This window comes from Festucalex cinctus, chromosome 14 (assembly GCF_051991245.1).
Source record: "Festucalex cinctus isolate MCC-2025b chromosome 14, RoL_Fcin_1.0, whole genome shotgun sequence".
NCBI classification, from domain to species: Eukaryota; Metazoa; Chordata; class Actinopteri; order Syngnathiformes; family Syngnathidae; genus Festucalex; species Festucalex cinctus.
The window spans coordinates 11,405,297-11,418,946 of NC_135424.1; the positions used below are offsets into that span (position 1 = coordinate 11,405,297).

At 39.6% G+C, this 13,650-nt stretch overlaps 1 protein-coding gene across 4 annotated transcripts in view; it reads right to left on the minus strand.

Moving 5' to 3' along the window:
• cfap46 (cilia and flagella associated protein 46) overlaps window positions 1-5,025 on the minus strand; it is a 42,721-nt gene extending 37,696 nt beyond the window's left edge. For all 4 annotated transcript variants that reach the window (XM_077494643.1, XM_077494642.1, XM_077494644.1 and 1 more), the window contains exons 1-7: window positions 4,879-5,025; window positions 4,471-4,527; window positions 4,266-4,393; window positions 3,867-3,998; window positions 3,576-3,640; window positions 2,695-2,859; window positions 2,048-2,171 (exon numbers count right to left, since the gene is read on the minus strand). In XM_077494643.1, coding sequence (XP_077350769.1) covers window positions 2,048-2,171; window positions 2,695-2,859; window positions 3,576-3,640; window positions 3,867-3,998; window positions 4,266-4,393; window positions 4,471-4,519 — 663 coding nt within the window. In that variant the 5' untranslated portion in view covers window positions 4,520-4,527; window positions 4,879-5,025. The remainder of the gene's footprint in view (window positions 1-2,047; window positions 2,172-2,694; window positions 2,860-3,575; window positions 3,641-3,866; window positions 3,999-4,265; window positions 4,394-4,470; window positions 4,528-4,878) is intronic.
• Between the last annotated feature and the right edge of the window lie 8,625 nt (window positions 5,026-13,650).

A 13,650-nucleotide genomic window follows, 5' to 3' on the forward strand; every position in this document is an offset into this window, starting at 1 on the left:
GGAGAACATGCAAACTCCACCCAGGAAGGTCCGAGCCTGGACTCGAACCGGAGACCTCAGAACTGGGAAGCGGACGTGCTAACCACTCGACTACCGTGCCGCCCTTATTTTTGTAATGTTTTGTGATATTGTGGGTTATGAATGTCGACTGGACATAATCAGATAACTTAAAAATAAACAAATAAATACATACATAAATAATCAAATAAATAAAAGCATTAATTTTTCAAGAACAAGCTGTGCCAAACGGATAATATGGCCGTATTAGGAGTTGGCTCTGTAAACATTCTCTGCATGGTGAACTCGGTCAATAGGTCAATTTGCAGGCACAAAGTAGCTGTAGGATTCATATCCTGTGTTGCCTCTAACAACTCGAATCATTGACATGACTGTCCAGTGTCCAATTATGCAAATGCATGCCTTGGGAGAAGGCTTTTTGTGTTGTGTAACCAAAGAATGGCAATGGTAAATTAGTCACTGGCCTGCACTGATTTCTGTAGAAAAAGACAAGTTGATGGACCTTGCTGAATATCAACATTCAACTCCTTTTTACTGTGGATGAAGCATTGTGACGTGGCCATGACTGTTCCACCATTCAGCCTTATTGTCTTGTGTAAACGAAAAATGGCATTAGTAAATTAGACACTGAAGTTAGCTGATTTCTTAAGACAAGTGATGGAATTTGTTAAATATCGGTATCTGAGAGGTCAGTGTCTGTTCTGTGTAAAGGGTCAGAGCAGATAGAAGTCTGCAGCTTACCACAAGAAAAACACCTGACGAATCCTGACAGAGTGTTCAAAGTGTTGATATTGTTGAGCATGCTTGATGCAAAAATGTCTTTTGAAATTGCCAATAAATATTCCAAAAACAAGATTCCACACGACTCAGCATATTTTGTACCCAAAATGTATTTTGTCAAAGTTTGGTCAGCGAGGTCGTTTGGCACAGGTTTATAAAAACTGCAATTTTATTTTATTATCTTTTTAATTGACTATTTTGTGTATGCCTGTGTGTGTCCCTAATAACCAGGAAATGCAAGGATTTATTTTATTTTTTTTTAAATACAAGAGATTGAGATTTTTCCCGGCAATTTCTGCTTTGTGTGCAAATGGTTTTTAAATGCTGTACTTTTAAATATGTAAAGCACATTGAGGTACTGTAATTTGTGTATAAAATGCTTGCTTTGATGATTGTTTTAAAATGCCAATCTGCATGTTGAGAAACTACAAACTTTTCAATAAAAGTCCTATGGACAGATGAGACAAAACTGAAACTTTTTGGCAAGAGGCATCAGCTCTACGTTCACAGACACAAAATTAAAGGATACAAAGATAAGAACACTGCATGGGAATCCTGTCAAATTCAGAGAAGGCTCTGTTATGTTCTGAGGCTACTTTGCTACATCTGACACCGAGTGTGTTGAATCAGTACAAGTTACAATGGAATATCAAATGTGTTACCCAGTTTCTTAAAGCTTGACCCTAGTCATGGGTCATGGGTTTTACAAAAAGAATAATGACCCAAACCACAGCTAAAAACATCAAGAGTAGCTAGGAACAAATCATTGGACCATTTTCTATCTGGAGAATGCTCTTCATGATGTTTGCTCATGAAGAGTGTGCCAAAATACCTGCTGAGAGATGCAGAAGTCTCACAGAAGGTATCCAGGCCTATTTCATGAGTATTTTTATTTATATTGTAATAATTCGGTTGAACCACAATTCCAAAGCAATATCTGACTTTGATTGGTTAATTTTCATTAAGTTTCTATTTCGAAAATCAATTTTTTCTTTCGTTAATAGAGAGGGACCAACAATTAAAGAAAAACTTGTTTTGTATTATATACATCCATAATTTGCAATGCTTATATTTATGATTTTGAAAAGAACACTATTTTTAGTACAGAGAATATTTATTTTTTTACTAAACCAGCTAATCAAGTTTAAAGATTTTTTTTTGGTCTAAAACTCTTACAAAGCTGATTTTAATCTTCCATATAGTTGGTATTTTTCATAGTTTTTTGTTGTGAAGACATTGCATTGCTTACCTGTAAACGAAAAACGTTTGCGTAAAGATGTGGACAGTGTTTTCTGATGAATTCCTCTGTAAGTCTGGCATAAATTGCTGCATCATCAGTTTTCCCAGCGTCCAAAAGAGAGTCAATTAGGTACCTGAACAGAAGCACAAAGCAATGGACATTATTTGAAAAGTGTTTGCAAGTCCAAAACACACTATATTTCCATATGTGATTAGCAAATTACATTAAACACCTTATTATTTGTCTTTTATTGTTAGTTTTCAGATGTTTTTTTCTGCTTTTTGATTTAAGATATGAAATTTAGTCATCCAGTATAACCGACTGTGGACTGAGATGCAAAAACATGTCATCTGCACCGTATATCCTGTCAAGAACTGTGAATCTAATTAAAACTCACTCACATCGCACCGCACTGTACACACATTGTACATTGTATCTGGTGACCAAAAACAAAATTAGCATTTGAACCTGCGGTGTTTTCATGAACATGAGACAGCTTACATCAGCGCACTTCCTCCCTCTATTAGATGAGAAGCAAGCCAATTAATTGGGGAGCCACAAAGCTGTTACAGCACACGAAATGCTGCTTAATTAGCTGTGTATACCATCCCCATGAATGCAGAACGAGCATAAGAGTGCAATGGGGTGCCACTTGCATCATGAGTTCTGCCCTCCAGCTGTGGTCCTTGTCTGACACCAGTTCCAGATTTTTGACCATCTGCCTGAGGGAAGGTATGAGGTGACAGCACCGCCCTGGCTGCAGGAGAGGACGCACCATCTGGAGATACAGTACTGAAGCATTGAACACAATGTAGTGAGACCTGCCGGAAACAAACCATAAGCACAACAAAGAAAAATACATGTATTAATATATTGTCTATAAATATATCCACATTTAAGCCATGTATTATCTTGGTACAATTTGTGTTGAGTCTGAAAGCCCAAGTAAAGTGAAATGCAAAACAGTGGAATTTAAACTATTTGTCTAATGAGCCACAGTACAGAAATGATTCAATGTGTAAAAAGTAACTATGTGTTAATTCTAAATAGACTACTTTAGTGCTACTAATTTATCCAACAGAGAGCATGTTGTGTACTTGTCTGGGCTGGGTTTAACTTTCATATTCCCTTAGGTGCTAATTGAGGGTTTGCTCATTTGACCCTTTTCTTGACACATGCCGCAGTTCTTTGCAAAGAGTAATTGTTGACATCCAAACATCTTTTACAGAGAAACACCAGGGAATAAATATACTTAAATCAAAGACCACCACAAAGTTGTTTGAATTAAAACAACATGGTACAAATGAGCCAAATGTGAATAAGAGGTCATCGCAAGTAAGTAGATATCATTTAATTTATTCATTGTTTTCCATTCAAACATTCATGTAGTGGAAAATCAGACTTAACTACACATACCCATTCACTGCATTGTACACTTTCTACAGACGGTATATTTTATTGTGTATGCATATTGTGTGTTCATGCATATAGGGTCACCATTATAAAGCAAAAATCATTGCCTTGAGGGATTACTTACCTGGTGTCTCGCTTTGAAATCTCAATTGCGTTCAGAAAATATTGTACATTTTCTTTAAAGTCTCCCTAAAACAAAAAAAATAACACGATAAATTAGATTAAAGGAGAACCCATCACCCCAAAAACACTGTATGTTTGAACTAAAATCTCCCTAAATGCCATTTAGTTGCTTAGACAGTTAAACAAGGTGGGTGTGACAACCAGTGGTACTTGAACCTTTAACTTTCATTTTACTTTAACTATACCATTCACCAACAGCACCAAGAAGCTGTGCCTAATTTACTGTACTCACCATGCTCCCTGTGGGCGGGGGAATCTTCAACTGGCTCTGACAGAGGAAGGCTCGACATAGATATTGATCATTTGGTGGATTGCCATGAAAGAACTTCTTTAGACAGGCTGTCGTTATCTCTAAACACCCAAGCTAAAACACAATCCAAACAAAATTGTTGTTTCAGTATGTTTATCAGTTTGTCATTTGAATTGCAAGCAGAACTAGTCACTTAATTAACACCTTGGGCACTTCTGAAGGTACACCTGCATAATCTAATAAGCATCCACCTGAAATGTGAATCTGCAGGCACATTCACACTATGATTCTCCATCTACATTGAGCTTCTGCATTGCAGGTATTAGCACCCGACTAAACGTCAGGTTACTTCATTTGTTGTTATACAGCTAAGTCTCCTACCTCCAGGGCTACTTCTGCACAGGAGATGTACATATGTTGATAAAAGCTGAGTGTTTCTACTGAGTCAGCTTCTGTCGCTTCTGTCATCTCTTCCAATTCATTGAAGGCTGACTGCAAAGCTCCAGTGTCTGTACACAAAACAAAACTGTGCAATACAATTTCCATAATGTACTTCAAGAGTAACTGAGCCTGCAGGATGACAAACCTTGTTTCTTCTTGGCCTTGGCCAAGTACTGGAGGACATCCAGGTCCATTTTCGCGTCTGTTTGAAATAAACCGACTCTTTAACTGCAGACATGTATTTTCTCTATTCTCTAAACAACTATTTGTGACTTTGTTTACCAAACAGAGAATATATATGAAGCTATTGAACTTAAAATGACGTCCTTTAGCGACCTTTCCAAACTAATTTAATGACTTGAAAGACACCAGCACGCGTCACTTGTTCATCTTGCTCTTAATGTTTCGTTGCTTAGTCAACAATTAAAAAATAGCACACTGCGATTTGAGTGAATGTTATTGTAATAAGCCATACTGGCGCGAGCTAACGAAAACGTAAATGTTACGTCTAACTAGTGAGTTCCCCCGACGTAAAATGGATAAATAGGCCTACCTGTGTAGTACAACTAAGAGCAGGAAAATCTTATTCTAGGAGTTTTCTCTGTTTTGCGTTAATGACTGGTGGGTGTGTTGCTTAGCAACAGAGCCTAAATGTCGCTACGGTAAGTAAAGAGAGACAAAATACGGCCTTTCCTCAATCGCTTTCAGTCGGGGGGTTAGGGTTAGGGTTAGTAATATCAGGTTAGTAATAATAAGTCTCAGTAATATCAAGTATGGGCATGGCTGGTTCTGGCTTGGAAAAACAATTAGTCGCTCAGTCCGCCCCACACAGATGGTTCTAAATCATGATGATTAGGCTTTTAAAATGTAAAAATGTGTGTTCCCATCACTCATTATGACACAAGCATACACCTGTTCTGCAGCATAATTAATCAATATCTACACTACGAAGAAGCTAAATGGGCTTCAGCATAGCAACACAAAGAAGCCTCACTGACAAGGGAGAGATGTTTTCCAAATCCAAAATGGTTTGTTGAAAGGCATCAAGCACCTGCAGAACATTATGTGGCACTCTTGCACGCCCCTGAACGATGAAGATATGCCGTAAACGCAAGGACAAATAATCATGTGGCTCCTATAAATTGTATGCATAGATTTAAGGTTTGTTGTTATACCATTTAGAAAAATATTTAACATTTAGAAATATGTTAATAGATGAAACTTATTTTTAAATGTAAATTTAACATTTAGGTGCAATATTTACAGTCTTTCTCAGTCGATTTGGTACATTTCTCAGATCAGAATTGAAAATTGCAAAAAAAAAAAAAAAAAATGTGGATTTCTCAAAACAATTTTTTACAAATAGCAAAGCAATCGTGGTTCCCCTGCAAAAATCCATTTTATTTCTCAAAATATATGTCGCATAGAAGTTAAATATTTGTGTTACTGAATATGTCGGTATCATCAGAACAAAAAGTCTTTGTGTCATTGTGTAAGGATAAGAGACAAATTGTTTAGTCATGTTGTAAAAATAACAGTGTACGCTGGAAGGATGTTTTGATGTAAATTACCGCTTAATTTTGATGACAAATTCAGTATTCTTAATTGAAAGTTACACTTTTGTGTATGTGGAAGATTCATTGCAAGAGATTGGGCAAGATTCACATTTCACTTTTCATGAAAAGTTTTTGTTTTTACAAATCTAAACTATTTCTCAGTCCGAGCATGCAGGTTTTATTTATTTATTTATTTATTTATTTATTTATTTAAATTATTGTCCAAAGTGTTGAAATTGTCACGCCGCCACCGGCGTGGTGATCCATGCTTTTATTCTTGTGTCCTTGTTTCCTGTTTTACCTTGAAAGTCTAACTCTCCTCTCACCCCAGGTCACTTGCCCTTCCTGCCGCTCCCTAATTACCGGTCCCCGCCCATGATTATCACCACCTGCCACCAATCAAGCCACAATAAAAGCCATCTGCATTCTCCCCTCCGTTGCCGAAGTGTCACATCTCAGTGCATGGAAGCGTCCCACAGTCCTCATGTCCTCATGTCCTCATGTCCTCATGTCCTCATGTCCTCATGTCCTCATGTCCTCATGTCCTCATGTCCTCATGTCCTCATGTCCTCATGTCCTCATCCTTGTCCTTGTCCTTGTCCTTGTCCTTGTCCCCGTTCACGTTCACGTTCACGTTCCCTTGTCTTTTTGCCTTGTCTTTTTGCCTTGTCTTTTTGCCTTTTCCTCCCCAGCGGAGCGCCTTTAGTTACCCCTTGTGCCTTGAGCCCTTTTTCCTCCCTAGCGGAGCGCTTTTTGTTGTACCCTTTGCCTGTTTTTTCCTCCCCAGTGGAGCGCTTTTTGTTCTCCACTTTTTTGACTCCCTGTTCTCATCTCAGTTTGAGAGGAGACAGCTGTTGGCCAGAAATAAACCTGTTGCCTTGGTGGCCTACCTTAATCCTGCGTCTGAGTCCTACCTCTCCTTGTTGTGTCAGAAATTGCTTGCCTCGATGATGCAATTTTGCTTTTTGAACAATGGTGAGCTTTTTGGGGTCTGAAAAGTGCTGATTTTGGAGGTACGAGTATTGAGGTACAACCATCAGGGTGTAGGCCTACCCCGCCTACTGCCCAAAGCCAGCTGGGATAGGCTCCAGCGCCCCCTTAACCCTTATGAGGAATAAGGGGTTCAAAAATTAATGGATGGATGGAGTATTGAGGTATCCGAGGAGAAAACTGTTTGCTCATTGCTTGAGCTAACATATTCTGACAAATTGTTCAAGCCATTTTGCATGTAAAGATGTATACGATGAACTGTAATACCAAAATGTTGTGGGGTGTGAGACAATTCAACAGAGAATTCTACTAAATCATGTGCATGGATGTGCCAAAGCATTTGCAACATGTTCCAAGAAATGAGAACTGCTTTTTTTGATGTGCACAAGTGACATATTAATGTGAAGATTGAATAAATAGTTTTGAGAACTTCTGATCTGAGAAATGTTCCCAAGAGTGAGAAAAACTAAAATATTTGGATTAATTATTTGAAAGAAAGAATTCACATCAGTTTTTAAATTTAAGTTGGAAGTTAAATATTACAAAAATGTTATTTTCAGCATGGACTGCTTTACAAATGGTGCGTCATAGAGCACAAGACAAGTAACTTGTACAGACAAAGCAATAAATCTGGCAAAACAAACACCTGAAAACCATAGAAATAGAAAACAAATACAAATAATGCACCATTTCATATGCTACTAATACTCATTAATTACTTTCCAGATATAAACTGAAGCAAGCCCCCAGGAAGCAGTTGCTTCTGTGTTTCACTGCAGGGGTTCTCATTGTTATTATGCATTTTAATTAGCAGAACAAAGCTGTAATTTATACCACTCGGAAGCAATTATAGTAGCAATTAACGCTGAAATGTAGCTATGAATCTGTTACGTAGAAAAAAACAAATATAAATAAAAAAAAGAGCATGCTGGTATGATAAGAGCTTTGCATACAGCATGACCTTACAAAGGATAGATTTCTACGTTTTTCCACAATGTGTCTAAATGTAATTCAGTGGGCCTGGTTTATGTTTCTTTTATAAGAATTGTCAGAAATTAACTACATATATCGAATGTGCAGAACTCATTCATAATGTAGAAAAGTTAGCTGAATTATTATCCACATTTGCATTATTTGACACCTACGGTGGGTTCACTTTACCATCACTTAAATGTTTAAATATATTATATTCTATATCCCTACCATATGATGGTGAATCCGCAGGATCAGCTAAATCAGTGATTACCTGCCAAGCCCTCATTAATAATTTAATGGTTTGTACACATGCAAGAATGGTATCAGCTAAACAGTAATTACAGTACATCGTGTTCTTCAATCTTATTACTGTAGAGCATAGTTTTTGTCTTCATACAGGCAAGTCATATTATGTGCCTAAGAAAAACAAAATGTTCTGCTCTCTGCCAAGACAACATCTATCATCAATTCATGATTCATAAGAACAAATACTCTGTGAAAGCGGAAAAAGGAATACTTAAAACATTTAAGAAGAAAGTAGTTTTCAATGGCCTTTGCAATCAGGCTTCTCTCAACATTTGTTAAAAATTGATTACGTTAAACCATCCATCTATTTTTCTTGCACTTATCCAGGGTTGGACTGCAGGAGCAGCAGTTTTAGAAGGGAAGACTAGACTTCCTTATCCCAACAAACTCCATCCAGTTCTTCCGGAATTCCAAGGCATTCCCAGGAGAAATTTGTCACTCCACCGTGTCATGGGTTGTCACTGGCGCCTCCTCCAGATGGGACATGCCCGGAAAACCTCACTAGGGAGGTGTCTAGGTGGCATTCCTAACCAGATGCTCGAGCCACCTCATCTGGCTCCTCTTGATACAGAAGAGCGTTATATTCGTTTTTCTCAATAGCCAAAAGATTTCCTGAAACCTGCACCCACTTTCTCAAAACCTGAAACAAAAATGTTAACAATTTTCACAAAACCCCTGACTTTTCACTTCAAAACCTTAAATCCTGTGTTCAAATCCAAACAATGTGTTCGGATTCAAATTTTTTAAAATTATGCTTTTGTGGGTTTTATAAGCTGGAAGCCCAAATAATGTAAAGATAAATACGTGAAATCACTTAAATTGTGGGCCCTGAATCTATAATCTATGAAAGCTTGCCTTGTTAAATGGAATTATGGAAATTATTCATGTCAGGGTGGGGTGCGTAGGATGCAGGACCCAAATGCATGCAGCAACAAAAGTGAAGCAGGAATGCAGGCAAAAAAAGGGATTTAATTAATAAAAAATGCAAACAAGGCACTTGGCAAAATAACAAAAATTAAAAAGGTCCAAAACCAAAGTAAAGCCACCTGAAACATAGAAACACGATGGCATACTTTCATGGGCTTAAATGACAAATGTGAGTCAATGGGAGAATATGGATAAGGCCCATTTTGTCTTGTCTAAAATCTGCGACTAGACTCAGAAAGATCACTCTCTGCTTGCCAATTCTTTCAGATCTTTGTAAGATGAAGCTTAATCTACAGACAAAAGCCAAATTATTTAAAAAGAGAAGGGAAAATCAAGAAGTTCTATATTCAATGCTTGTCTCTTCTTAGGTGCTGGCTGACCTACTTTTGCCAATCATTCATCTTCTCATCCTTGCACCATGTGAAGCGGACCAAGGATTTCATTGCACAATATGAGAAATTTAACATTGTTTATAATAATTTGTACACAGAATTTGTAGTAGCTATTAATTATGGATCAGACTATACCAATTTATGAAACCTAATCTATTTTTGATTTTATATATTTTTTTTTTATTTTTTTTTTTAGGGGTGGGGGGTGTGGATTGTGTGCAAAAACATTTTCAAGGTTAATTTGGTGTTATAGCGCTACTGCTTTGGTCAGACTGAACGTGATTGCATATGCAATATGCAACGCAGGTTACATAGATAAGTGCTAAGCCGTGCCAGGTGGTACAATTGACATTTTTTAGGTTAAGCTTTTGGGGAGCCCTGCGATTGGCTGGCAACTAGTCCAGGGTGTCCTCCGCCTACTGCCCAGCGCCAGCTGAGATAGGCGCCAGCACCCCCCGCGACCCTTGTGAGGAATAAGCGGTCAAGAAAATGGATGGATGGATGGATGGATGGATGGATGGATGGATGGATGGAAGCTTTTGGGGACATACATATTCTCTCCATCGCGTCTCAAATTAGGTGTGGTGGATGTATTTACTAAATCACGCACGGCACATATATGGTCAATTTTGCCACTGAACATTTTTCCACATATTAAGGCACTCAAGTGCTTCACATTTACTTCACATTCAACTACGGATGCCACAGCATCAGGAGCAATTGGGCGTTCAGTATCTTGGTCAAGGACACTTAGACGTGTTTACAAGGGCCAGAGTTTCAACTCACAACCTCTACTGTGGGAGACAACCACTCTACCCTTGAGCCATGCCACCCCTGTGTCCTATGTAGCTAGAATGGAGGTTGTTGTCTTTTTCATCCATTAAAAAAAATTCCACAATCGTGAAGCGGAAGGCAAAATCCGACTTGCTGACAGGACTTTATGGTTCCAAAAACTGTAGCCTCCCATTCTGGCTCTACTGGAGGTTGATAGCACATTCGTATGGTTTGAGGTCTCCTATAAACCTGAGCGCGGTCATAGTAATCGCAGACAGCAGAAGACAAGTTGTGCTTTTCTTGCTGACTTTGACAAGTGGGAGTTACAGCAGTTGAAAACAAACAATTCTCGTGACAATAATTGCTCCAAGATGTGATGTTGGGTACGGTCCAGTCAATGTGGTGGTTTTGGATCCTCAGCCAAGACTTGCCCTGCCAAGAACTGACAGTTAAACACATGAACGTTGATGATCTCTTGATGGCTATCTGAGAGCATTAGAGGAACTCGTACCATGACTGCCTCTCCCATTCCACCGTAGCCCACGAAAGCACGGTACCTCAAAGACAACCAATGATGTAAGCAATTTTAGCATGGTCGATGGAGTACGACAGCAGCTGCTGGCCGAACACGAGCGAGCACTGAACCAAAAAGCTGAAACAGACTCCCAGATCACCATCATGAGGGTCAGGTAAAGGCTTGAATGGTACTTTAACAATGTGGGGGAGGGGAGTGGTGGTCATCATGGGTGCAGTGCCAGATAATGACTTTCCATGTATTTGCAATGAAGCAAATTGCCTTTGAAGGGTCGTGGGTGTTTCATGGAATTCATATTCCTTTTCCATCATTGTGATTGGTCATGCTGGTCCAAGTGATGGAACGTTCATTTCACAACAGGTGGTCGGAGAGTAGTGGACTCCAGATGGGCAGTTGCTGGCTGGTGAAGGAGATCTGCGAGCTGAGTCAGGTTTGACAGGATACTTGAAGTGTAAAGGCTCGCAGGGAGCATGGGGAAGGCAGCAAACTGGGAACAAGGAGTGAAATACAAGTCAGGATTGGTATTCAAAAACGTCTCAAGTCAGTTGAGTAAAAGTTTTGATTGGAATAAAAAGCACGACAAACTCATGATTAATTGCAAATTGACTCACAATCACATATCACATTCAAAATGACTATTCTAAATAATGTATATGATTGATGCGTTATAGTAATGGGTCGATGGGGACGGGTCTCGAATAAGCTTCGGCTTCTACCCGTCAGCCCTTCTTTCGGATGTCAATGTTGCAAATGATGTGATGTGATTGATGTAAGCTGTAATGTGTCTGAAAGGAAAAAATGAATAAACTAAAATTAAAATGCTATATTCCATTACGAAACTTCTAATATTTCAACTAAAAGTTTATACTTTAGTCAGATGTTTACTGTTTTATCTAAAATCCATTATTATGTAGAGGAAATTAAGGCAGAATCATAATTCTGTCACTGCGCAGTGACTTGGACCGACCTGTAGTAAACATGAATGATATTCATTTTGATGATCGATGTGCACCAATACAACGTCAGGCAGCAAAAGATGGGAGGCAAAGATTCACTCAGTGGGTATCTGTTAAGTGGCTTATTGATGGCTGCCAGCGGGGCAACCATAGTGTGGCTAATCATAACTGATTTGCGGCCCTTCGATGCTGAGAGAACAATTTTGGCGTGGTGGTTATTGGAGTGTGTCAACACTGTCAATCAATACAAATGACAGTCCAAGCAATCTTAATGGAAACTTGACTGTATTATCAAGCAGGAGCCTTCTGGGTCTGTAAAATAGACCACACAATAATGCAACTTTGCTGTTTAATTTAAGATATTTGTTATGTTCTCTCCAAACCATTATCAGTAAGTAATGTTATTAAAAATAAATCACTTACCATGACAACAACAAATAGTTAGTCTACAAGATTTTACAAGTCCACGTTTTCCCAGCCAAGTGTGTCTCGCTCCACGTCTTCCCAGCCAAGTGGGTCTAGCTCCACGTCTCACCATGTCAAGCCAAGTCTCCCCTCGTCAAGTCAAGTCTCCCCTCGTCAAGTCAAGTCTCCCCTCGTCAAGCAAAGTCTCCCCTCGTCAAGCCAAGTCTCACCTCGTCAAGCCAAGTCTCCCCTCGTCAAGCCAAGTCTCACCTCGTCAAGCCAAGTCTCCCTTCGTCAAGTCAAGTCTCCCCTCGTCAAACAAAGTCTCCCCTCGTCAAGCCAAGTCTCACCTTGTCAAGCCAAGTCTCCCCTCGTCAAGCCAAGTCTCACCTCGTCAAGCCAAGTCTCCCTTCGTCAAGTCAAGTCTCCCCTCGTCAAACAAAGTCTCCCCTCGTCAAGCCAAGTCTCACCTCGTCAAGCCAAGTCTCACCTCATCAAGCCAAGTCTCCCCCCGTCAAGTCAAGTCTCCCCTCGTCAAACCAAGCCTCCCCTCGTCTCCCCTCATCTCATGCCAAGTGTGTCCAAGTCCGCCCACACCTCGTCAGTCCTCTCACGTCCCGTCCTCTCATTTCTTGATTGTTGAAAACAAAACCTTCGCGTTCCTCCCTCTGTCATGTGTCTCCGCCATTGGGTCCTTCCACCACATTCACTCCTCACCACCAACCGTGACATTTATGTATTAAATGTAATACTGTACATCACGTCATTTCAATCTGTTTAAAAGGCTAATCTTAAGGGATGTGGAAACATGTCAGCTTGTGCTAAATACGCTTCCAGGGTGCCATCAAATCCAACACCCATGCCCGTTGGCAAACAAACCAGGGGTATCCATCAGCTCCAATGACAGCTCAATAGACATGAGCCATTTTGTACATATGCGCTGACTTTTCAGATTTATTTTATTTTTTTTAATCCTTTGATGCTTTACCCCATACTGCTGCAACACACAAAATTCCCCTCTGGCGATCAACAAAGGATTATTTTTCTTAGGATTATTATTTTATAAAACTGTCTATATATTAGTGACGTGTCAGTTGCAAATGATAGGAGAGATGAGGAGACTACTCAGTGACCACAAAAACTAGAGCAAGGGAGAGAAAAAAGTAGTGGCGTGAATTTTCCTCAACTTGATGCCTCTCAACACAGATGGATGCCCCTGAAGCATGCCAATGAATACACGATCGGCAATGGCCACGGTCCAAAAAAATGTTTGCAACTGGAGGAGGATTCTGTCTGTACCCCTGGTCGGTGCCCGGGGCCACCGCTACCCACCCTTCCTCTGCACACCCCTGGACAAGAGGGTGGGCTAAGTTAAGGTGGAAAGAATGAAAGACAAAATCGGGATTACAATTTGCACACATTTTAAACAGTTTCAGGGTGACTTTGTAAAATTTTAATTTCATATTGAGCAGGCTACCCAAACAACCTGCCTTTGGCATATACTGTACA